The sequence below is a fragment of the Numenius arquata genome, chromosome 4 (assembly GCF_964106895.1).
Source record: "Numenius arquata chromosome 4, bNumArq3.hap1.1, whole genome shotgun sequence".
Taxonomy (NCBI): Eukaryota; Metazoa; Chordata; class Aves; order Charadriiformes; family Scolopacidae; genus Numenius; species Numenius arquata.
Window position 1 is genome coordinate 2309390 of NC_133579.1, and position 26862 is coordinate 2336251.

Consider the following 26862-nt stretch of genomic DNA (forward strand, 5'->3'; position numbering starts at 1 on the left):
ATTGCAGGTGAAAGCACGGGTGTCAATGGGAGGAACCACTGGGAGCGTGAGGACAATTCGTTGCTTTGCACAGCACACTCCATTTTTAAAGCACAGTATTAAACAATGACCCTTCTCTTTCTGAAGCTATTATTTTTAAAAGAAAGCCATATTTTATATTTTAATGTGCTTTTAACAGAACCTAATCTTCAGGAAGCTACACTTGCTAAGGTGAAAATTCATTTGTTCTCTGTTAATAAAATGTTAATCTAAAGGGGTTAATGTGAGACTTAAATTCCAAAGTGTTAAAACCAAATTATACTATACTTTGAAAGCTAATTATACAAAAGCATATAAAAAGAAAACATCAGAGTATTATTACAATATCTCTCTATATATAATATGTGCAAACATCAATATACAAGCTTCTTGATACTCATCCTTTTAAAAAAAAAAATAATAATGTAAACCTTAACTTATTTAAACCAGTATAAGTAGTTTGATGTTACTCCTGGGAAACAAAGATTGTCAGTACAAGAACCTCCATAGCTTGGAGGACAAGCAGAACATGGGACTCCTACTTTATATGGCGCTTCTCCAATCCAATTCCCCCTGGAAATATAAAAGGAAAAAGAATGCTTAGTAATTTCAGAGAGGAAGAAAGAAAATCATTAGATCATACTTGTTTTGAGACATTAATGTTAATGTCTTCAGGGATACCCTAAAACTGCCCTGTTACTGAAAACATACATTGATCACAGAATCATAGGATCGTCTAGGTTGGAAGGAATCATAAGATCATAGAGACCAAACATTAACCTAACAGTACAAAAATATATTAAAAAATATATATTCCTGTAGGTTACTGACAAACATTGATCTACTGATTCCCAAAAACCAGCAGGAGAATGACCACGTTGCCCCAGGCCCGTGGTCCCTTCCATATCCTTTAGTGTCTGTGGTGAAGTCCCAGTCCTCTTGTTTTGCTACAGCCAAGTGATTTTTGACTCTCCAAGCCTGGGACAGAGCATTTTTTACTGGAGGGCTATATTTATGAGAAATTAGGAATATAAGCATTGGTGCAAGGTGTTTCTTGAGCAATTGTTTTTTTTGTCTGGCTGTTATCTTAAAAGCTAGGTTTTGGAAAGTGGAAAAATGAACTGAGCAAAATCTTGTCCTCGGGTTGCACTGCCCTGGGTCCGCATTGTGAAGCTGTGAGGCTGAATTCATGGAAATATGAAACTATTTGCACCAGTAATGTATTAAAAAGAACTATATTTGGGCATCTGTAGGGGTTTCATAGGTGTTAATGGGAGAAGAAGGAGGGCTCCCATCTGGTGAATGGAGCTGCATAACAGAGCCCAGGGGAAAGGGCTACAAGTCTGGATAGTGATCATGTGAAAAGAGGTAACTCTGAAAGATCAGGGAACATCTGAAAAACGCATCCAGACTTTTAGGTGCTTATATAAACCCCAGGCTTTTAGAGATTCATGTAACACTCATGATGTAGGCAGAAAGTAAGTTAAAATTAGATTTTTTATTTAAATGTTATGTCTCACTGAGCAGAGAACTTTCCTCCAGTTTGCATGTGACGTGGTATAGCAGTGAGTAATGCAAGTATTTATGAAAAATTTTCTCATCCCCCACCTCCCAGCCAATAATATTGGATCAAAAGCCCTGGTCTGGGTTGTGCCTTGGAAGAAAGTAGGAATCTCTCAAATAATTTGCTCATTCCTACTTCTCTTCCAAATGGGTACAGCAGACTGAGTGCTCAGGAAATATATTTAGTTTGATAACAGATATGGAAATCCAGAAAGAGTTTTCTGAAAGCTGATTTCTGCTTTATTTGCTATGCAGCTTATGGCTGATTTGTGGCAGTCTGTCAGATAACCAGGTACAGGGTCTTTCTAAACTTTGTAATTATCCTCCTTAATCTTTTGGTTTTTTCATTATTTCGGAAGCATAGGCATTTTTGGCATTACAGCATGGCATCAGTGAAAATTACTGAGTTCTAAATCCTAAATCTTTCCCAAATTCCAATATTAATAATTCAAATTGGGGCTGTTATATTCAACCCCTTCTTCTTCAGAGGAGTTTCTGATGTGCTGGTTACTCAGAAAGACACGGCTTTTATCGACATGCATTCTGCATGCGTGCCAAATGTTACAAGCCCAATGTCCTTAACTCAACTTAATTAATTCTTAGGAATAACAAACTTAAGCCAGAGAAGACCACTCAATATCCTTTTTGTGCCTGTGCAAGAAGTAGATGTGAAAATCCCAGTTCCACTACCTATGAATCAAACATCTACTCAAAATCTCATCCAAAGCAGCTTGTAACCCTGGGCTTTGGTTTGCTTTTTGAGAACAGTGGGATTTTTTGACTGAGAAAATATAAAATGCATATATAAACAATGCATCAGTTTTCAATAATGCCTAATGCATACAACCATTCTTTTCCTGTATACAAACATGAGAGATGTATGTTAGGAAGGTTGTAAATTTTAATTATTTTTTTTTTCAAATGGAGATATATTAAAAAAAAATTTATTTCACCTAGTCCATGTTGTGGAGCTAAAAGTCAGGTACAGATTTTGCTGCCTGATACCCCTCACGTTCATTTCTTACCACTGTTCTCTGGTAGGTATTAAAGACAGAAGGCATAAGTAGATATTAAAGACAAATCTTGATTTCCAAAGTTTTTTCCAAGTTTTCTTACTAAATCCTATCTTTTTTTAAGCTGTAAAATTTTTAAAAATTCTTTTACTCATGTAACAGCTGGAATAATGACATATTCTTGCATATTCTTTACCACAAATGGACCCGTGCCACTGGGAGTTTATGGAAAACATGCTCAATTAATTATACTTACATTCCTGTACAGATCTATGGCTTTTGCCTAATATTATACAGTCAGAGAAACCAGCCATTTACACGGTCCATGCTGCTTTTGAAGCACTCGTCCAAACCAGACCTCAAATCAAAGCTCTCCCCGAGCCACACTTTATTGATTCGCTCTGCACCCAGATGTAAGCTTGGAATGATATCTAGGAAATACTGGGAGAAAATTAATTTCTTCATTTCAACCTAACACAGATTTCTGCACAGCACCCTGACTTGGGGCCCCCTGTGAGTGTCTATGGCCTATGCTTTGGAGGACCTTAATACTGAGGCAAGATGAGATTTGTAGACATTGAGTAGATGGATTTTGCAGGAAACCTATACTATGGATGCCATTATGCAGCATGCTCACAAGTAAAGGTATCTCGTGGGCAACAATGTTTGTTTACAGCAAATGAAGGACCTGAGCTACAGTGGAATTGCTTACCTACAATCATAGAATGGTTAGAGTTGGAAGGGACCTTAAGGATCACCAAGTTCCAATGCCCCTGCCATGGGCAGGGGACACATCCCACTGGACCAGGTTGCTCAAAGGAACCTGGAACCTATCTGAGGAAATCTAGCTTACCATAGCTATATATAAAAGAGTGAAGAAATAAGGAATTGGAAGTAAAGTGCAGACTGCACAGAGGAGGAAGATAAAAAGAATTTTAATAATAATAACAACAATAACAGAAAACGAGCATTTGGTTTTGTTCCGTACACACGAAGTTATTTCATTTTCTTCCTTGTAGACCAACGTCATGCATTTGCTGTATGTTCAGATGTAAAGTTAGAATGAAGGAGCAGCCCACAGAAAAAAAGCACAAATAGAAGTCAAGCTGCAGAAAAAGCAGTAAGCAGTGCTACGAGAGGAGCAAAACATGCATGAAGAATAAAAATAAACAATATTAAAAAAAAAAAGCAACTCACTTTGGCGCATAGTTGCATACCAAGTAAACAGCTCGTCGCCAAACAGATCCCCAGACGTTCATATTGTGGCATGTGTGGATGGCGCAGCCTATACGATTGGAAGTGGCCCAAACCATCTGAATAAATATTTATTATTGGTGAAGTCCAAATTGAAAAGAAATATATATATATATATATACACACACATTTATTTGAGAGAGAGCTATAAATACATCACAGAAAAGTCCAGCTTTGGACGGTAGGTATGGAATAGAAGAATGTAATTTATATAACCTGTGTGTAATGGGTGCACATGGGTCCATAACATCGCATGGGGCACCTGGGGTTGCAGTCCTGAGGATAAGGGAAAGCATAATCCTTCACCTCATCATACCACGGCTTTACCAGCTGGAGAATAGATCGATACCTGGGTTTGTTTAAAAGACAGAAAGAAATACATGTCATTTCAGATTTACATATTTTGGAACTTTCTGCTGTTAATCCCTCTGATGCAAGTCACTTAAATACACATTTCTCCACACATCACTAGGGGCACAGTATTAAGCAATAATACTCTTAAGCCAAACGAACATAGATGGATATCAATCCTGGATATCAGTTCTAGAATTCTAGATGACACTTGCATCAGTCTAAGATCTAGATCTCAAAAGCTGTTTGAAGGCTGACAAAATAATTGTTTTTTAGGGTGTCTGCCTACCTCCCAGTTCTTACAGACAGGTTCTGGCCCAAGAATCTCAGTAAGTATGAAGGTCCGTGGTCCCAAATGCACGTAGCAGCCCAAGCCTCTGCAGATTTGGCAAGAGTTTCATCCCAAACCTGACAAAATAAAATATCTTTAGCAGTAGAAACAGAAAAAACAAATAGTGATCACAATGCAAGAACACAAGAAGCAAGTATCTTGAGTCACAAATAAGCTATCATAACACATCAGATCTGTAAACTAGGTAGAGAGCTCTTCAATTCAGAAAACTGTGGGGCAACACGTACAGGATCTAGCAGGATTTGCCCTATCACTGGACAGAAATCCCATCCACATCATCAGAGGAAGCCAAGTATTCAGATCTCTCCCTTTTTTCTGGAAAAGCCCTTCCCTGAGCAGGCATTCTCCTGCCGTTTTCCCTTCTGTGTTGATGAGATCCATGTGTGGACAGGAGTGAAACGTTGGATGGGACTCAGATGGAAGTTAAAGAGAAGGAGAGGCAGACAGGGAAGAACAATCCAGTGCAGATATTACATACTCCACAAAACCCCAACACATTTGAAATAAGATCTTAGGAGTATCTATAGCCAGAGAGAGTGTGTGTGGCAGCTTTTCATATTTGAGGCCACAAGGTCAAGAAAAGGGATTCCACAAAGACTAAGCCTATAGATAGTTTCCAGGTGTGGTATGAGCTCCATCATTTTATCCTGCATGGGAGCTGACGTTACTCCCTGCCTGGAATAAAAAAAGACAACAGCTCTGTAAGAGACAATTTGACTTCTTAAGTTCTCCTCCAATGGTAGAAACATGACAAGTGGACTTAAACACTGTCTCCTTTACATGTTTTTCCTTCTCACATGCTTGATTTCTAACTCCACTGTTTTCTTCACAGCAAATATTGTCTCAGCAATAGCAGAGATAACAGCAATAGAACGTACTGCACCGCTGGAGATAAAGAATCTCTCACTGTTATAAGTACACACAAATCCCAGCATATCTTCGTATTTGAGTGATACCCAAATAGGCTCTAGATCCTAGAATTAGAAGTGCATTTTGAATATCCCAAGTGGAGTGTTTTGGTGCAGGACGGTTTTAGTGAACTGCAAGTAGAAAGGCAGGAACAGCATGCGGTAAAATTGCCTACCCAGCCCTTTGCAGCTTTTTAAAGACAAACCGAAACTCATAAACCTTGAGTGGCTGTGAAACAAAGAGTAGGCTCTCTGAGTGTGGTATGAAATAACAGGCAAAGTCAGAAATAAACTTGTCAAAGGATAAGGTGGCCCACATCACAAATATTTTCTGTTTTATGAGCTAATAATGATTTCTAACACTGAATTCATAGTTTCAATTTCTCAAACCTGCAGAGTGAACAGACTGACCAAAGATCACGGACTAGGACAGTAATTCATGCCCTGACTCTCTCTGGCAGTTTGTGAAATTTCTCTAAGTGAAAAGGACAAAATTTAGTAAATTGTATGAAATTGCCATATCAATGAACCAAGCTTTTGCTACTATGGAGTGAGCAAGGTACCTCTGGATTAAAGCTGAAGAAGTGTGACAGAGATCAGTATGAACCATTAATGCAAATGATCTTCCATTCAAGTGGGAGCACCTTATGGAAAGTAAGATGAATGGTGCTTAAAGCGGAGCAGATTTAGTTTACACTTCTTCCTAAAAGGTCCCAGAACCAAGTCAAAGCAAGTTGCCAGTAAAAGGACAAAACAGAGAAGTGTTAGGAAGAACATGCTAAGAAGGAATGGTCTTCAAGCCAGGAAATACTTTGACTTCAGCTCTGAAAAATGGAGTTTCTAGGAGGAGTTAGAGATAAGACTATAACTCAGGAAGAGAAGGCTAAACTGGAGCACTAGGGTACAAGAGAGGGGACGTGGGGCTGCTATGGCACCAGCTCAAACCCAGGAAACACTCTAAGGCCCAAGAGGGAGAAAACTGTGTACAGACATTTGTTCTGCTTTCTGTCTCTGACATTAAGTCAATCAACTGAATGTGGCCAGCATATAAATAGCTCTTATCATAGAATCATAGAATCATCATAGAATCATAGAACCATAGAAAGGTTTGGGTTGAAAGGGACCTTCAAGATCATCCAGTCCCACCCCCTGCCCTGGGCAGGGACACCTCCCACCAGACCAGGTTGCTCAAAGCCCCATCCAGCCTGGCCTTGAACCCCTCCAGGGATGGGGCAGCCACAGCTTCTCTGGGCAACCTGGGCCAGGCTCTCACCACCCTCACAGCAAAGAATTTATTCCTAAAGTCTCATCTCAATCTCCCCTCTGTCAGTTCAAAACCATTCCCCCTTGTCCTATCACTCCCCTCCCTGATCAAGAGTTCCTCACCATCTCTCTTTTATAATCTCTGTGGTATATGAATGGTCCCCAAAAAGAAGGTTTAAAGGTGGGGCAACAGCAGGCACAAGCATAGAAGTACCTGCTGTTAAATAGGTAGATAATAAATAGATAGGAAAAATAGGTGGGCCTGATATCTTTGGGCCCAGGAAGTGTGCCTGAGCGCGGGGCCGCAGCTGGCCTTTGGAACCTGCCCAGGCCCAGGGGAATGGAGGAGCCAAGGGATCCAGTGCCGGGGTCCAAACACAGCTGCCTGGTGTGGAGCCATGAGGGGCAGCTCCGCCAGGACTGTGACACCCCATAAACACCCTCCTTCGCTGGGATTAATCATGTTTCTGGCACGAGCCCTCCCTGCCAAGGAGGCCGAGCATGAGGCTTTGCGTGCTTGCTCCCAAGTGACCTGGCTGCAGGCCCACAATAATCTAAACGTACACTGTATTTGCACAAATAGCACCAAGCTCCTGATTTCTACCCAGCATATTTTCACGTACTAAATTGCCTTGCAAAATAGGATGTTAAGTGTTTGAAAGAAATGTGAAGACTGGATCAGGTTTTTGCTATTAATGCCCTCTCTCAAGTAGGCATGGCCCTTGCCTTGGATGGTGAGAATGTTGCTAGTCCACTTTCATTTCTCCGCAGCCTCATTTTCTAGTCCTCAGGAATCATCTGCAGCATTTGATTGGTAAAGTTTTAGGGGGTTGTTTCAAATTCAGTTAAAAAGTTGTGGTTTTGGCAAGTAAGCTTTACCGTGATATACAGTACAGTCTGCTTTCCCTTGTCTACTCACTCTTGATGACTCTCTGGACATAGGAAACGTTTTGTAAACATAAGAAGAAGAAAGAAAGAAAGAAAGAAGGAAAGAAAGAAAGAAAGAAAGAAAGAGAAAGAAAGAATGAAAGAAAGAAAGAAAGAAAGAAAGAAAGAAAGAAAGAAAGAAAGGAAGGAAGGAAGGAAGAAAGAAAGAAAGGAAGAAAGAAAGAAAGAAAGAAAGAAAGAAAGAAAGAAAGAAAGAAAGAAAGAAAGAGAAAGAAAAGAGAAAGAAAGAAACCACTGAATAAGAAAAAAGGGGAGGGGAGCAAATGCAACATCTTTTAATTTCCTTCATTAGCAGGCTGGTGAAAACCTCTTATAGAGTCCCCTCCTGCTATTTAAATAATTTGTATTTCATGGGAGAGGATGAAGTGCTTCACTTTCTTTATTTTATTTTAATTTCCTAGAAGAAAAGGTGGTCTCAGACCCTCTGGGAGTAGCTCTAGATCACCTCCACAAGAAAAGGCAAATAATTAATATAGGCTGAAGCACAAAAATTATTATCTCATAATGACCTAAAATCTAAACTCAAAGAGACTGTACTGATAGTTCACCCCTTTCAAAAGAAGCCTGATCCTGAGTCCACACTTGGACTATTTTGTATCCCAGTTCAGTCCCATGTTTTGGGCATGTAAAAGAAGAGGGAAAAGACATTTAGGTTTTTCACCCCATGAGGCTTCACTGTTGTACACAGACAAGTAATATATAAAGAAATAGAAAACATATCCTAGAAAGAGAAACCCAAATAACTTGAAAGCCGGAGGGGCAGTTTCTGTACAAGGAGAAATTAAAAAGCTCAAGGTAACTAGCAAAGAGTTTAAAAAAACACTGCAATAAACAAAATTATAAACTCTGAAATGATGGCCAGTCCAGTATTTCTATTAAACATTAGAGAAAGCTGCCTGACATGAACACAGAATTGCAAAAGGGAAAACGGAGAAAGATTTGCATACTCAGTGGGTCAAGATCTGAGGAGGTGACTCATCCTCAAATGTTAATCGTGCAAACTCCCAGTGCCAAACTATGCTCATTCTCTCCCTGGCGATAGCAAATCTTCATTTGCTATCTCGTTAGCAGCTGGGGAAGCAGTCACCTTTCTTCCACCCAAAATAAATATGTCCCCCCCCAGGCTCTCTAGATCACTGATTTGGTCCAACATGGAAACCCTCCCCACTCCTCAACTGCGTCTAACTGAGCTGCGATGGAGTTAAAGCATCTCACCGCACTTCCACTGGCAACTTGAAGTGAACACCCTTTGGCCAATTTATTTTTCTTTCCTCAGCCAAAGACTATTTTCCTAGAAAGTCGTCTGACTCTGCTTTCTGCACTGCTCCCTGCAAAACTACACTTCAAAACTACACTTCGCTTAAAAATTGTCAAGTGGACTGAAGAGAGGGAACAGGGTAGTGCTTCTACGTGGGGAGTTTCAGCACCAGAGACCACTTTATGAGGCTTTCTGAGGCAGCTCTGGGGTGTCCTCTGCACTCACACAGCACGTGCTTCTTGAGAGTTAGGACTAAAATCTTAACATTAATGAAGTCAGCAGGAATTTTGCCAGTGAGGCCATCCACCCAAGATCAGGGTTTTTTGTTTGTTTCAGTCCGTAAACAAATAGTAAAATGAATTCTTTTATTCCCATAATGTATAACAAGCAACGGAGTGTAAAACAAAATCTCTCTAATGTTGAATTAAATTTCCCAAAGCCCCAAACGTGAGCTTCCTTTCCCAAAGGAAACCTTTTAATGTTGTGGGTCCCTTTCTGTAGCTCTTTCTATAGCTGTCTCTCAGTTGTTCTTAGATAATTTGTATGTAGAAGGGATGGGGTTGCCGTTTTGTTCTTTGTTGGAACAGCTTTATTGGACAGGAGGTTCTGGTCACAAATATCCTCGTAGGTATTAAAATGATGGTGAAGCTGAATACACATTATGATGAAGAAAAAGAAGAGAAGCCACTACAACATTACAAAGATCTGTCCACAATAATTGGCAGTTCCCTCCCTACACTGACAGCTATGCTTTAATTTGAGGAATGGTGTACATACCCATTTTTAACCACAATTTGAATTTAGAAACAGAGTTCTTCTGCTCATTCTCATTACAGTTAGAATTGTACTCCCAACACCAATAGCTTTCTTTTGACACCCTGCTCAACACATGTCTTAAGGGGTAAACCCTGTTGCAGAAGAGGAGATAAAGCTGAAAAGCAACAAGGTACTTCAGACAGCAACCTCGTTGCTTTACCTGTAAGTAGAAAACATTGAACAAGTGTATGCAAAACTAACTACAAAATGCTGTCTTAATCACAATCACTTGTTCTCGCTGCAAACTTTTTAAAGGACTGCTGTATTGCTGCAAACATAGTTCTACTCTGGATGTATTTACCCGGTGGTAATTTTATTTGAAAAGTAAAAAGTTTCATATTCCTAGTTTTAAGTGCCCTACTGCAACATCTATTGGCACAGCCAGCTTGAATGTGCAAACCTTGCTGAGAACATCTGTGGATGACGGATATGTGAAGTCATGGTTAAATTACACTGACTAAAACAGAGCAGGGATTCAAAGCAGGGTTCTCAGGGTCTGGAGACCTTTGTTAGCGCTAATGAAACATCAGGCCCTGGGATTTTGATGTCATTAAGGAACCATGTCATTTGGGACCTGCACCTTTCTTAAAGCAGGAGGTGTATATAGTCATGTCAGACCCTCCTTGAGGACCTTCTCTTTTCATGGAGCGTCTCTCACTTTCATTGCACAACAGGTTGGAAACCATCTAGTCTGTCTTAATAATATTTGTACTGTGTAATTACACAAAGGATAGGAAATTAAATCTTTTTCTTGTGTACAGTCTCATTCAGGACCTCTGGATATCATAGAATTACACAATCATTGAATAGTTTGGGTTGGAAGGGAACTTAAAGGTCATCCAGTTCCAACCCCCTGCCATGGGCAGGGACACCTCCCACCAGACCAGGTTGCTCAAAGCCCCATCCAGCCTGGCCGTGAACCCCTCCAGGGATGGGGCAGCCACAGCTTCTCTGGGCAACCTGTTCCAGTGTCTCGCCACCCTCACAGCAAAGAATTTCTTCCTCAGATCTAATCTAAATCTCCCCTCTTTCAGTTTAAAACCATTACCCCTCATCCTATGGCTCCCCTCCCTGATCAAGAGTCCCTCCCCATCTCTCCTGGAGCCCTTTTAGGGACTGGAAAGGTCTCTAAGGTCTCCTCAGAGCCTTCTCTTCTCCCGGCTGAACAACCCCAACTCTCTCAGCCTGTCTCACAGCAGAGGTGCTCCAGCCCTCTGAGCATCTTCATGGCCTCCTCTGGACCCATTCCAGTAGGTCCATGTCCTTCCTGTGCTGAGGACTTCAGAGCTGGACACAGTGCTCCAGGTGGGGTCTCACCAGAGCAGAGCAGAGGGGCAGAATCCCCCCCCCTTGCCCTGCTGGTCATGCTGCTTTTGATGCAACCCAGGATGGGGTTGGCTTTCTTGGCTGTGAGCACACGTTATCTTCTCATGTTTAACTTCTCGGCCACCAACAGCCCCAAGTCAGTGAATATCAGTGAAGCTTACCACATGACTTTGTTTTTTCCTTAAATTGACCTGACTCAGTAGGACAGTTCAGACACAGCCACCACAACATTTCTGCCTGGAACCAGTACTAAAACACCGAGTTTCAAGCTGACTTTGTGAGATGTCAGTTTGCAGTCCACAGGGTTCTAGGAAGCAATCCGTGTCTCTTAGAGCTCAGCTTGGCCATCTGAAGGAGGCTGACACCTGGAGAAAAGGCTATGTCAGGTCATTTTCTGAGAGATTTTTCCATGGATGGAAGAGCTAGAAGCATGATGTAGAATATAGGTGAATTTAATGAACACTAATTCCATAATTTGCTAAACAGGAGGAAAAGCTCCATCATAAAAGGGGCCATGTATGATTATTACGTTAGTTTCTTGATCATATGCCTTGATGTTTCTCATTGCTTTGGAGAGAACATTTTAAACATTTTGTAAAAGGGCAGGAGAGAGAAGGTTTCCTTACTCCGTCAAGGCTTGCTCTCATATTTTGAGTGATGTAAATGAGTTCTGGGGTGGTATAGAGCATCCAAAGTATCACTAAGTAAGTCAAGAAAGGAAAGGACAAATGTCTTGGAACTTTACATAGATCTGTGATGGATACTTTTCCTAAAAACAGACAATCCCTCCCCCTGGAAGTGTAAAAATGTTATATTCCTAAATTGCTTTTATGTATAGCAGAAAATGTTAATGTCTTTTCTCCCATTTCTGCAAGAGGATATCTCCGCTCTATTTGAAAAATAATCAGAATTTCAACATTTCATAATTTTAAAATGGAAAAATAATCTGGCTGCTTTATAAATATTGAAATGACCATCCATTTCTATTACATCTCTTCAACACATTGTCAAAGAAAAAAAGAATGACAATTCATAATTTTCATTTTCCGTTTTGCTGATACCTATCCTTGGATTTATAATCTGATTGATAAAATCTGCAAAACGTGCTGTGGTTACTGGTTTTTTTTTCCCACGGAAAGCAATAAGTGGCTGCTTACAATGTCATCAGTATGATCTGTCAACACTTTACTTCATTTACTTTCCTTAAGAGTGATGTTACATTGTCTTTTTCTGATAATTCACAACTTCAAAAGTAAAAATAAAGTACATGCAGATGAAATATTTATTTCAGCTTTCTTACAGGTAGAAAAAAAGGACTGATTCAAGCAGTAGAATAGCCCCCAAGTAAAACAGATACATAAAACAGTAATATCTTTAGAGCTGAGAAGGTAAATTGAAAACTAACGTTTTATTTGTCCCCACTCAAGATGTCACACCTGAGAAGGAATGATCAATATGGTCACCTGGAATGGCACCCCTTTGTAAGTTATTCTTAAAGTTCAGAGCTTGGAAGAAGAGAAAAGTAAGATCCATGATTCCTGGCAACTATGGGGAGTGAGAAAAAAAAATCAACCTAATCCTTTCATAGTCTAGTTCTTCATTATGCAATACGTGGAGAATGGAAAAGTATCATTACAATGGGGATGACCATTTAGCCAAGGATGCTTTTCCATGAGAAAGCTGAAATATTTTTAACTTTTTTTTTTTTCCCCTGATTTCCTGATTTTCAGAGACAAAAATTAGTCTGTTTTTAGATACCTTCCCTGAAGTTCAGAGTCCGGATTTCCAGTGACAAAAGAAAATATCTGACTTAGTGTTGTCATATCTTTATGCATGTCTTGGTGTATGCGAAAGATACATCCGTAGGGAAGCAAATGGCAATGAACCCTCCTCTTCTCTGCAAGTGTTTATGAATGGTAACAGGTAGAAAGAATTTGTGATGTAAATACAAAGTGAGCAAAATACACAGTGATACGCTGTATTAATACCTTCCTCATTCTATGTGGATATCTGTGTGCAAACTGGATGTTCTTAGAAGCATTTAACTTTACAGCCCTCATTGTCACAAAGAAAACATGAAAAAAAAAGGGAGAAGTAGGAGAACTCCTTCCCTGAGACTGCCAGCTAGGAGAGATGGGCTAACAGGGGAATCTAGAAAGATGTGATTTTCACCTGGGCCTGCTAATCATCATTTTAAAGCATTCAAGCAATACAGAACTGTGCTTCCGTTCTTTTGCCATCATAACTCTTAATCCTTCCTGGCTCCGTTTTATTGCCAGAAGAAAGGAAGCCCCCCTCGCTTGCACGAGGGAACAAGAGAACCCCAGCACGGCACTGCTCTGAATATTAAATACCAGCAGCAGCCCTCGGCACTTTACTGAGGGGTTTTTTTTTTCAATATGACATATCAGCTAGGATAATATTCTGCATATTTCTCAGTGGCAAAACAAGTACTTTAAGCAAAACATACACATCCTAGTCCCTCACCACCCTTGTAGGAATTCCTTGAGTGCCCATCAGGCAAGGGCTGCTGCCCGTAATGCCACCACAGCTGCAGTGTTACTGGCCCCTCAGCTGGTTGCCATCAACTGCACAGCCAGAGTGACAGCATCAGGTATAGGTTTGAGCACAAATCCAAAGCAAAAAGGTGAAATACGTTGTTTTAATCATAGAATCATAGAATTGCCTGGGTTGGAAGGAACCTTTCAGATCATCGAGTCCAACCATCAACCCAACACTGACAAAAACCATCACTAAACCATGTCTCTAAGCACTATGTCTGCCCGGCTTTTAAATACCTCCAGGGATGGAGACTCCACCACTGCCCTGGGCAGCCCATTCCAATGTGCAATAACCCTTTCCCCATAAAAATTGTTCCTAATATCCAATCTGAACCTCCCCTGGAGCAACTTGAGGCCATTTCCTCTTGTCCCATCGCCTGTTCCTTGGGAGAAGAGACCAACCCCCCCTGGCTACACCCTCCTTTCAGGGAGTTGTAGAGAGCGAGAAGGTCTCCCCTCAGCCTCCTTTTCTCCAGGCTGAACACCCCCAGCTCCCTCAGCCGCTCCTCACAAGACTTGTGCTCCAGACCCCTCACCAGCTCCGTTGCCCTTCTCTGGACACGCTCCAGCCCCTCAATGCCTTTCTTGTTGTGAGGGGTCCAAAACTGGGCAAAGCACTCGAGGTGGGACCTCACCAGTTCCTAGTACAGTGGGACAGTCCTCTTCAACAGCTTCTTTCCACAACTGCAGTTACGTGATGAGGTTGCAAATGAAATGTTGGGATACGCAATTTGAATACGGTTGCATGCCAGCGCTGTCACACTTTGCCGTAATAGAAAGTGGCAATTTGTTCATCATTTTTGGCATCTTACTTGTCATTAATATAAGTTTACTGTGGACTCCTATTAGTGTCTTCAGATTCTTATTTGGCACAAACAAATCCACAGTGGCTCCTATGCACCTCAGAAAGGTGCCCAATAGGACCTTCTTTTAGCAGTGATCACTCAAAAACCTAACTTTTCTACCTCAGACTTCTAATTTTATTCCCCGTTAGCCCCGTGCTCCTGCTTTTTTGCCCAGGTGAATATCAGAACCTCTTAATTCCAGAACGGTAGCAAGCAGGAAAGAAGAAAACCTCAATTCTTCCTGCGAGAAAAGCTTTGGGAAGCCAAGGGATGAAATCCGACATCTCCAGCCCATCTGTGCAGCTGCACTCCACAGCTGCTAGTGCAGGTCCCAGAGGGGTTTGGCAGATGCAGGCTGCTGCCCTCCAACCTGCAGGTCTTGTCCGCCTGGGTCATTCTGCCACCTACCACTTGCCTGTGCGGTGGCCCTGTCTCAGAGACTCCACAGCAGCCTGAAGGGCACAGGAGGGACCCTTCCACACCTTCTCCCCTTCTCTTTTCTATAGTCAAACCTGTAGCATTTTCAGGTGCAGAGACTTTCTTTAGGACCCCCCACCACGTCTGCTACCCCAAACCTGGCCCAAAGCTTAACAAAACAAGCCACCAGCCCTTCTGCCCGCATGCTTTTTCAGCAGAGTGACTGAAAGAGCCTCCTCTCTTTGCCTTCGCTTTTTTTCAATACATACTGTGTGATGAAAACATATGAGCTCATTGGAATTTATAGACAGATTTGGCAAACTGTATATATTTACTTGGGCTCTGAGATCATTTGGACTCTAGGCTGTCTCTCTCTCTCTAAGAATATGAATACTTTTTGCTCTCAACTGCCACCTGTTAGAAATTTTACTGTGCATACTGTAATCGGTGCCTACCACATGTGCAAGCCCTTTCCTAAAAGCATTAGGTACTAATTAGAAAGTTTACATAGAAAATTTCCCAAGTCCACCCTCTAGAGAAAAAAAAATCTTGGTGGGAATCACAGTTCTGCACTTCATTCTTCTGCAAATAAATAGAGGGTTAATACGTCAAGCTGCTTGTCCAATACTCCATTGCAACTCAAAGAAAAAATGTGAGATGTTTTATAGTCAATTTGCTCTCATATAGCCAAACCTCCAAACCTCTGATTCATACTTCTGAAGGGCTCAGTATTAGAAGGCCTCTCTTATAGTAATCAGGGTATCACCAGACAGATGTCCAAGAAACCTCATTGCCAGAAATTCTTTTCTTATGAAAATTCAAGTCTATATTTTATACAGAAGTTTATATTCCTGGGTGTCTATCTGGTCCAAATTCAAACTCCTATCATTTGTTCCTGAAGGGGGCCTACAGGAGAGATGGGGTGGGACTGCTGGTCAGGGAGTGGAGCAATAGGATGAGGGGTTATGGTTTTAAATTGAAAGAGGGGAGATTTAGGTGAGGTCTCAGGAAGAAATTCTTTGTTGTGAGGGTGGTGAGACCCTGGAACAGGTTGCCCAGAGAAGCTGTGGCTGCCCCATCCCTGGAGGGGTTCAAGGCCAGGCTGGATGGGGCTTTGAGCAACCTGGTCTGGTGGGAGGTGTCCCTGCCCAGGGCAGGGGGGTTGGAACTGGATGGTCTTGAACGTCCCTTCCAACCCAAACCATTCTATGATTCTATGATTCTATGATTCTATGATTCTATGATTTGAAGCTTGACCACTGCTAACGGTCAGTTTTTTTCTTCTAAAGGTTGTCCACATTTCTTTTCATGTTTGGCACCAGACTTTTAAACAATAAGTAACAAAGAAAATTGGTAGGCTGTCAGATTTAATAACAATAAGCTTCCCTGATATGCTATTATTTGTTTAGCTTTTGGAAAAGTTAAATATCAGAGCTACATATCTTAAAATACTCAGTGCTTTCCTAACCTACTGCAAGGCCTATTTTAATTGGCAAGAGCTTATCTCAGAAGTGGTAACAGAAAGGACCAAACTTTGTCTAGCTCCATGTCACCCTGACAATTGGTCATAAGTGTGGAGACGAAGGTGTCTGACCTCTATCTTTTTAAATATGAGCAGAACAAATTGCCTTTTCTCAAAACCACAAAATGTGAATGAAAAATGTATTTCTTTTGTGGTGTTTTGTTTCTCTTCTATATGGAAAAGAAATCCACATTTTTTACTATTTTTGTTACTAACCACTGAAGTTTTCATTAAAACAAAAAATGTCCTTAATTTCTTTAAAAGTTTTCAAAGAAAATACTTATCAGTAGCTCTAGCTGAAAGATATGGCAGCACGACACAAAAGAAAACACAGAGCAACTTCTTCTTTCTGTGGGATAAAGAATAAGAACAATAGTTCTTTATTCTCAAAAGAAGAAAGCTCAGTTTAAGATTCTTTCTCTTGATAGAGTTTAACAGATATGGCAGTGCAGATAGAGACCAGCTCATTCTCAGTTGAGTTAAAATAGACCTCAAACCCCATCCCATGCACCTGCGGGTGTATTAATACATGGAGATGCCTGGGCAGAAGACAATATTCTGTGTACAAAAAGCAAACAAGTGGTTATCCTGAGGTTTCCATCTTTTGCTGTCTTTAGGATACACATTTCCACAGACCTGGATAGACTATTCTTTTCAGATTTTCTTTTCAGGTACAGAAAGAGGATAAAAATGTTGAGAGGCTTAAGGTTACTATCATCTCCATTCATGTATGAAATGAAATCCTGTGTACTTTGGATGCAGATTCTTGTGAAAAATGCCCTGTCTCTGTTTTTAGCCAAGAAGTTCAAGAGGTGCTAAATTTAATAATAAAGGAATGTCTAATTCTGAGGGCTCTGGGCAGGCTGCTTTTCTATCTGAGGCTTTACTAGGTTGTTTTTTGTTTGCTTAAACTCCTAGAAGGCCTTCTACTAATACTAAATTTAAATAATGTAAATGTTCTCTTCTAAAACACCATCGAGATGGATGTTTTAAAATTCTCATGCATAAAACATTGGAATGGAGCTCTAATACCAAAGTAATTTTAACACAGTCATTCTTTATCACAATATTTATCAACAATAGTGTTTTGGGGGAAGTTCTTCAGATTTTTCAAGGAGAGCTTTCCAGGAAAAAAGTCCTCTGTCATTCACTCTGAACAGAACTGATGGCTTTTGCACTTCTTATAGCTAAGCATCCACTTTGATTTGACCTTAGATGAACACCAGTTTAGCTACTGGGAGTGAATGAGAGTTCCTCGCCTTCTGTAGGTGAAACTCTGCTGGAAAAATGAGCAGTATCCTGTATCTCACTGATGGCCAACGAGTAGAACAGTGTTGCATTATTGACAACGGTGCAGCAGGAAATAGAATCATAGAATGGTTCGGGTTGGAAGGGACCTTAAAGATCATCCAGTTCCAACCCCCTGCCCTGGGCAGGGACACCTCCCACCAGACCAGGTTGCTCCAAGCCCCATCCAGCCTGGCCTTGAACCCCTCCAGGGATGGGGCAGCCACAGCTTCTCTGGGCAACCTGGGCCAGGGTCTCACCACCCTCACAGTAAAACAGATAAGTGGATAAACTCACCTGTGAGGCAAAAGTGAGCTGGGTAACTCTATTGTGCCAAAATTAGCAGAAGATAAGCTCCATCTACGCTCGCTTTCTTTCAGCTTACTGCCAGTTGTGATGTTTTACCTCCACTGTAGAAAAAGGCTGAGTATGCTGTAAAATCACTGCTTCCTTTCAAAGCTGTCGTGCGGACAGGCACTCCTAACTGTAACCCTGTAAACCACATCGGTTCTTTCTGTTTTCTTCTCATTTTCTGAGAGGATTGATATTCCAGAATTCACTAGCCCATGTTCTCCAGACACTGCTGGTGCTGGGTTTTGGCAGCAGGCTGGAGGACACACTGAGTTGGCTGAACAGAAACACAAGTTGTGGGAGGGAGAAACTGGAGCCAGTGAACACATTTCACCACCACATCCCTTCTTATCTGTTCTCACCTCACCTGTGAATTCTCAGCACAGAGCAGGCTAAAAGCCACAGCAAACTGGGATGGGTAGACTACACTGGGAAAGCTCCAAACCCCTTGATATCTCTCCTCCCAGAAGGCTGGGGTCTTAGATACTGAGATTCATGGTGATCTACATGATATTGAGGGTCCCTTCCAACCTAGAAAATTCTATGATTCTATGATTTACTTTATGCTCTGTCATGATAAAAAGCAGATTAAGATCTTTGTGCCCTGACTCTCCATCTGATTACTTTATTTCAACCTTCAACGTATATATAGGATTTACGGGAATGGGGCTGTTAGGTGGAAAAAGTAACTTCTAGAGTAAATTCTCCATTGCATTATGGCACTTGTGTCTTTACACGTGCACAGTTAAAATGATGGGCCCAATCTGCTTTGACATCCAAGGGTGCTGTTCACTTATTTACCAAAAGAGGTGTAAATGGAGCACAACTGTAATTTGTAAGACATGCACGTGGAAATTAAGGAAACATTATATACATGCATGCATCTTAATGCCAAGAAAACTACCAGTAAAGATGTGAAGGATAATGTCTGAAATAAAAACAGAGATAAATTCTACTAGGCAGTTAAAAAGTGTATATAAACATTAATTATCTGACTTTTGGAGGGAAATATTTAGGTTAGACATTTGGAAATCATTTCTATTCCTAAGGTAAAATATTTGCCAAGAGATGTGACTGAGACAGCATCACTATATGTGTTCAGAAGAAGACAAGATGAAAACCATATGTATTTAATGCAGAAGGAAGTCCTGTAACAGGGCAGGGATAAACTATATGAATTAAGAGATCCCATCCAACTCATTAGACATAAATCTTGAAGGAACTAACCCTGCAATCCTTACTCAGACATGGATGATTTCAGTGGGACCATGTAGATGAGCCAGGGCAAACAACTCAAGAACAAAATGTCCTCTAAGATTTAGAATGGTTTGTAAGAAACCACACTGACAACAGCAAAAAAATAGGTAAACAAGTTGAGGAGCTTATTTATCAGAAATGCTTTTGAATTGGATAGAAACCCAAATTAACTCCTTTTTTGCACATCCATATAAAAGGCTTTGGGTATTAAATAGGACTTTGGAAAACTTGAAGTAGGTTTCTTTTTCATTTTGTCTTACTGATCACCTACTGCAGATTCATAGAGCGTTTTTAAGATCACCTTGACAGAAAGAAAATTTTATCAAGACTTTCAAATTTAGGAATGAAAAAACAATGCAGTTATTTACATTTGTGACCACTAAGTGGTCTATTTTCTTGCTTCTCTGACCTGACTTTGTAAGTTATCTGAGGATCTTTGTGGACAGGAAGCAAAGTCTCCAAATTCATCACCTCAGCAAAGAGGGTCATTCCAGGGCCACAGACTTCCCCCATGACTCACATGGACTCCCTCATAGGACTACAGGAGCTTCTTTTGGAACACAATTACTTTCATTTTAGAACAACAGTTCATTTCTTTTCTCCATTTTATCACAGTCTTTCATGTGGATTTACTTGAAATGAATAGGCTCAAATTCTCCATTCCCTTTCAGCTCCTCTGCCACCAGCTCATAAGAAACTATCTTTATGTTGCCATGAAATAACTCCGAGGTATCTAAACTAACTAGTTTCAGGCAAGTCTGAGAACCTTTTACTATTTTGAGTCCTACAAAGTGAAATGTTCAATGTGCAGCAGATTTTCCCAACTATAAAAGTCCATTTGTGGAACCGCTGAACAAAAAGGAATGGAAACTACATCAGAACATACCTAAGCAGGCTCGATTTTATCTAGAGCATTTTTCTGCTCTTAAAATCTTCACACAGCATTCCACAAACATTCAGCTTCTTGTTTTTAAGTGTACAATCCTGCCCCATCTATTATACTTCAGACATGCTACTGTCAGTCTATTAATGACTATGTTAATCAGTACTGGGCTCAGGATTCATAGAGTCATAGAATCATAGAATGGTTTGGGTTGGAAGGGACCTTAAAGGTCATCCAGTTCCAAGCCTCCTGCCATGGGCAGGGACACCTCCCACCAGACCAGGTTGCTCAAAGCCCCATCCAGCCTGGCCTTGAACCCCTCCAGGGATGGGGCAGCCACAGCTTCTCTGGGCAACCTGGGCCAGTGCCTCACCACCCTCACAGCAAAGAATTTCTTCCTCAGATCTCATCTAAATCTCCCCTCTTTCAGTTTAAAACCATTACCCCTCATCCTATGGCTCCCCTCCCTGATCCAGAGTCCCTCCCCATCTCTCCTGGAGCCCTTTTAGGGACTGGAAGGGGCTCTAAGGTCTCCCCGGAGCCTTCTCTTCTCCTTGCTGAACAACCCCAACTCTCTCAGCCTGTCTTCATAGGAGACAGGCTCCAGCCCTCTGAGCATCTTTGTGGCCTCCTCTGGACCCATTCCAACAGGTCCATGTCCTTCCTGTGCTGAAGACTCCAGAGCTGGATGCAGAGCCATCCTTGCAGAGCCTACTCACAGCTTGTCTTTTGTGATGGCTCTTTAACTAGTTAGTCAGATCACCTTAGAGTACTCTTAACTAAAACAACTTTTTCCCACTTTGCCTATGGGAGTACCATAGAGGACAGCATTCCATTCTCATTAGGACCCAGCTCTATCAGAGTTATCACTTCTGCTCAGTGCATGCGAAACTGTAAAGAGCATGCCTGTATGTAAGCACCTGCTCAACCAGGTTTTGCCACAACAAAGGCCATATGGATTTGCATGAAAATGGCCTCAAGAGGGGATGATCGTAGGGAAGGTAAAAATAACATTTGATTCTCATAGGAACCGGTATTTCTATAATGAATATTTTGAGAGCCTAAAGATAGTACCGACACATACTAAACAACATGTTTTATGAGACTCAAATTTCAGCTGGCAACACATTGCAAATCTTTACCGGCCTACCAAGGAGCTGAGATGTTCCAAAAAGGCAACACAGGCCTCTAAAGAACAGAATTAGCATTCAGAGAAAGGGATTTGCTTGTTCAAAGACTTCTTTTGGATTTGCAGATTTACGTACCACTCACACTAGAGAGGTGCAGGCAATACTATACCTCACTTCTTCTGCATCATGAATTTTATGGAAGGTCTCTGATTTCTCCAGAAGAAGTACGCAAAACCAAGTGGATGATTTTCAACCTTTGCCAGGTCAAAAGGATGGTCTCATCTTTCTTTCTGCCGGCACAGCATCAGCTTTTAGAGCATGAGCAAAGACTGGAGAACAGCAGTCTTAGGATGAAGGAGAATGAAGGATATCATAAGAAGAACAAATTTAGAAAAAAAGAGGTTATTACTTCTGCATTGTAGGCCTGAAAGTTGTTTCTCTTTCACTTTCCTTCACATACGCCCTGACTCTAGACTTGTACTTGCAGAAAAACTTCCCACTAAAGACATGAGGGATACCAGAACCAGAACCAAAAAGGAGAACTACTTTAAAGCCTGACTCATAAGATGTTAATATCCAAGAGGAGATTACTCAAAGTCTGATGGGCAAAAGACACGCTTGTTTCTTTTGCTGGGTATTGGTAATAGAACAACGCCTCCCATCCTTGCTTTTGACCCCCATTGAATATGTGAGAAGTAGACTGCAATCAGGGGAAGGAACAGAATGTGTCAAGGACAAAAGCCCAAAAAAGGTTGAGTCTAGAGAACTGGAGTCACAAGAACCAATCCATACAGCTAAACCCTGAGTTCTTACCAGTGGAGAAGAAAAAAGCAAATGGAACTACACAGAAGCGAGAATGTGATACAGCAGCTCATGAGAAGAACAGAGTCCCTAACTGCGGTGGACAGGACACTAACAGAAATAGGAAAAAAAGAACAAAACACAATTTAGTATGACTGTGGGCAGACAAAAGATGAGAATCTTGTACTTCCAAACTGCTTAGTCCTTCTCTACTTCAACACAGTTACAAGAGATTTCCACAATTTACTGTATCTGTTAGTAATTCCAGCTTTCTACCATGTGACATCTTCTTTAGCCATTCTTAGGGGAAAGGGGAAAAGGGAAAGGCCATTTTCATCACTACCACTGCACTTTTCCATACACTGAAACTATACAGAGACCAAAGAATGGACTAAGCCAACTCAAATGGACACTACTGATACAGAGGTCCCCAGTCCCAGTTTGGCTTTACAGCACCATGTCATCTTCAAGACCTCCCTACCAAAACCTTTCTGTAGCCACAGAGGTAAAAAGTTAAATAGATGCTACCATGGCTACAAAGCAGATGGCAGAGTAAGCTGTGGGGGATGTTGCTCACTGGGCTTCTTTTTGTTCGTAAAGTTACATAGGACACACAGACTAAATTCTGAAAGAGAAATGGTGGCAAAGAGGTTGGCTGCCCCTTGGGGATCCAAGTTCAAGCTGCACTTTGGATCATTACCTACTTGGCTTGAGGTGCTGCTCTGAATTCTGCGGCGTGAAGTCACAAAGTACTTTGAGACTGGGAAACCAATTGCGAAAGAAAACCTCAGACCTTGCCCTTGAGACTACTGATGGGAACACAAGTACATCTTATCATAGAATCATAGAATGGTTAGAGTTGGGAGGGAGCTTAAAGATCACCCAGTTCCAACCCCCTTCCATGGGCAGGGACACCTCCCATCAGACCAGGTTGCTCAAAGCCCCATCCAGCCTGGCCTTGAACCCCTCCAGGGATGGGGCAGCCACAGCTTCTCTGGGCAACCTGGGCCAGGGTCTCACCACCCTCACAGCGCAAAGAATTTCTTTCTAGTATCTAATCTAAATCTCCCCTCTTTCAGTTTAAACCATTCCCCCTCATCCTATGGCTCCCCTCCCTGATCCAGAGTCCCTCCCCATCTCTCCTGGAGCCCCTTTCGGGACTGGAAGGCTGAATGGTACTCATGACTGGTTGGTACTGGTAAAAGCAATAGTGAGAAGGACAAGGAAAAGAATAGGATGTAAGCTGTAAAGATCAGAGCTTCAGTCTTAATTTTTTATCAAGCCTTGCACAACACCATCACAGAGCAAAGCTGCAGCGGACCACCCAACCTATATAGGTAAAATCTTGGCAGATTATGCATACGAGTACATTAAAATAGATTTAATCAAGGAAGCTTACTTTCTCTCTTGAAGGATTTTTTAAGGAACAGGCTAAGAACACTGCACTTAGGAATCTCTTGGGAATCTGACGGGGTGCTGGCTTCACTTAAGCAAACTGCAGGAGCACATTTCTAAAACACACAAGCCAAGGAAGGGCATGGTAGGCTGCCATTCCCTCAGACATTACAACAAAGTTTATTTATGCAGAATCAAAGGAGACGTCAGTGGAGAGCACAGCGATGAAAATGATGACTGAGCTTGACTTCTGACCTCTCTGTTTTTTCTGTCTCTGACCTTTCCACTTAACCAAACTTCAAACTTCTGAAGCTTGTGGTATGACAACAGGTCTTCACCCTGCAATGTTTCGAGTGCGTTCAGCAATTCGAGGTGCTGCTGGGATGTGCTAGGCAGCTTATATTATCAAATCCAGATTTAGGTAACATCTGTGATAGAAAGATGTCCAAACTGTTAGTCATTAGCTGCTAAAAAGGAGGAGTTGTTATTACTGTTATTCCCTTTTTATGTCCAGCTGCTGGTGTCCTGTTTCCCAAACCTGTTAACCGTCTGTTGTCATATGAGGAACTCTGTGACTTTAAGCACATATTATGGTGCTGACACAACTTGTCTGTGCTTTCAAAACAGTGTGAATGCCTTAATTAATAGGTAAAAAAAAAATTTTGCCTGCCCAACCTATGTTTAAAATTAGAGCTCCACAGCGTGCATGCATTCAGAGCTGGAACACAGAACAGCAAACACGCTGCTTAGGGCAGTAGTGCCAAGTATGAAATCACAGTGAATGAATAACTTTATCATACCTGCAGGAACAGATAATTCACATAATGAGTATCTGCCAATAAGGGGGAAAGGTGCCTGCCACAAACATAACACTGTGAGCACATGGAAATCCTATATACTAGAGAAACGTTTAAAAGCAGCATTGTATTTGATGGAAAAATAAAAGTATTAGGTGCACACCAACAATATGCAGTAAGTAAAACACAGTGCATCAGATGAATGACTTTGCAAACGCAGTTTTACCACATCGTCTCTGAAAGTATTACATGTGAAAGAAATCAGAAATGGTCACTGGCTCCCTTTTTGCATCCATCAGGGTGATGGCTTTCAGTGTACCCCACAAAAGCAATGGGACTATTAACAATTAGCACTTTAAACACATGGGATCACATGCTGTGACCACATACTGTTCCTCAGGCCAGGAAGCACTTAGCTCACAACTTCATTTACTTGGGTCCCAGAAGCTTCATCGGGGCTACTCACAGAAATCAAAATTTCAACAGGACAAGTAAAAGGTTCAGAGCCCAGTATTTAGCTTTTGCTTGCTTAAGTTAATGCAACTTAAAAAAAAAAAAAAAAAGGAAAGAACGTTTTAGTAAGCAATAATAGTTAAAAATCATTTGTCAACTGAACCCTCACAATTTGTTTAAGAAAATGAAATCACTGACTTAGGGTTTGTTTTACTCTGAAATAAACAAAGTTCACTTACCATATATTCCATGTTGGAAGCAGGTGGGAAGACTTTGCCTCTGACTTGATTATGATAATCAAGAATGGCAATCATGTCATTCTGCGAAATGTAGCGCTTCCGCCTGGCTTTGGGAATCTTTGCAGAGTCCAGATGAGCTGCCAAAGCTGTCTCAATGTCAGTGAAATTATTGTCTGACAGGAGTAGGTCAGTGGAGTTGGGTAACACTAATGCACTTGTTTCACAGAGAATGGAAAATAGGAAAGCACAACTGATTGCAGTGATTACTGTCATTTTTGGGGCCAAAGGAGAAAGATGGGCCACAGAGGTGCTCTGCTTTAAGTCAGGGCAGTAGAGAACAGATCTGTAGAAGAGAAGATGTCAAAGATGTGATTCTGTACATCCCGGTAGCAAGGCAAAGTGAGCTGGTAGGCTGTGACCAGAAATATGATTTCTGTCTCTCAGCTCAATCATAAGAACAATCCAGTGAGAACATGTACTGAGCAATTTTCGATTACCATATTATCATTCAGTGATATGTTCTTGCTACAAACACACCAAATGAAATACCATTATCCCATGAATTACATGATGAGAGCTAGTAGGATTCCTGAAATAGTGACAGTGCTATCACACCAGCTCAGTCCATAAACCACACCATAAATCTTAAATGGGAGGCTGCAAGAAACCTCAGGGAATGCTTTCCACTGAAAATGAAAAATACATCCCAGGCTATGCCTATCCTATATGCATGGATTTTTCTGACACAATGTGGCACAGATAAACTAGTAAGTAGGCAAAAGAAAACATATAAAGCATGAGAGCAGGACATCTCAGAAATAGCATTCAAATCTTAACTTCAGCAAAATGTGATGAGCATTGATAAAGCTGCATGCAAAGCAAACTTATTGAGCTGAATGGCTTACCTCTGGATAATACCAAGAAAAAAAAAAACAAAAAGAAGAATACAGTCTATTGTTCTCCCAGTATCTATAGCACTCTCCTATATGATGATGTGAACCTTTGTGAAGGAGTGTCTCTTATTACAAACCCCCAAAGAACAAAACTCTGCTGCTTTTGAAGCTTCTGGCCCCAGGAGCTGCTCACAGCTTTTATATCTTGCAGTCTGTATGAGCCAGAACAGGCAGTTTCTCTGAAGGTCTCTGCTCGGCCAAAAGGAGAGGGGAGGAGCGGTGCAGCGCACTCAGGCAGCGATTGGAGCATCCCGGGGTGTAGGTGGTTTGGATCTTCAGTCACACCCCCAGTTTCTATAGTACAAAGAGGCAACATGCAAGACTCTCTTTTTTCTCTTTTTTTTTTTTTTTTCTTTTCGGTACTTCCTACCTTTTTTTTTTCTCCGTGTTTGGGGTTTTTTTTTCCTTTCCCTCTCATTTCATGAGCATCGCTCTGACTCGGCAACCGTTATCGCACGCAGCTCTTGGGGCACCCACAGGAGCCACATGAGGAGACTTTGCAAACTCCTGTCACCCCAGGTCACAGGAAAAGGAACCTATGCCATGCCATCCCCCCCGTCCCGTCCCCCCAAGTCCCGTCCCCAGTGTGTGTCCCCCCGGGCCGTGGCCGGCAGCAGGAGGGCAGGCAGGAGACAGCTGCTGCTCCGCTCACCGCCAGGCACAGGGGATGCTTGGGGGGGGAACCACTCCTCCCCACTCCCCCTCCGCCCTCCTCCCTCCCCATCACCCTCAGAGGCACAGGCAGAACCCAAGGCAGGTCGTGGGCAACCCATAGTAGTTACCTGAATGTCCGCCCGTGAGAAATTTAGGGGAGCAGCCGGACTGAAAGCTCCTGCCGGTGCCTGGGAGACATCTGTTTCGCATTAGCCAGCATATAGCTGGGATTATTTAAGGCACAGAA

General features: G+C 41.7%; 1 protein-coding gene across 1 annotated transcript; it reads right to left on the reverse strand.

Moving 5' to 3' along the window:
• Positions 1-455: 455 nt before the first annotated feature.
• Positions 456-25281, reverse strand: PI15 (peptidase inhibitor 15). Its single transcript, XM_074146777.1, has 5 exons — positions 25009-25281; positions 4489-4607; positions 4065-4197; positions 3792-3907; positions 456-591 (listed from the first exon to the last, which is right to left on the reverse strand). The coding sequence occupies exons 1-5, from the start codon at positions 25279-25281 to the stop codon at positions 456-458; spliced, it is 777 nt and encodes a 258-aa protein (XP_074002878.1).
• Between the last annotated feature and the right edge of the window lie 1581 nt (positions 25282-26862).

Coding starts and splice junctions, on each gene's coding strand:
- PI15 (XM_074146777.1), bottom strand. CDS start 25,281: ATGACAGTAATCACTGCAATCAGTTGTGCTTTCCTATTTTCCATTCTC. Junction 4,198..4,488: donor CTGTCTGTAAGAACTGGGAG/GTAGGCAGACAC, acceptor AAACAAACCCAG/GTATCGATCTATTCTCCAGC. Junction 592..3,791: donor GTATGCAACTATGCGCCAAA/GTGAGTTGCTTT, acceptor TTATATTTCCAG/GGGGAATTGGATTGGAGAAG.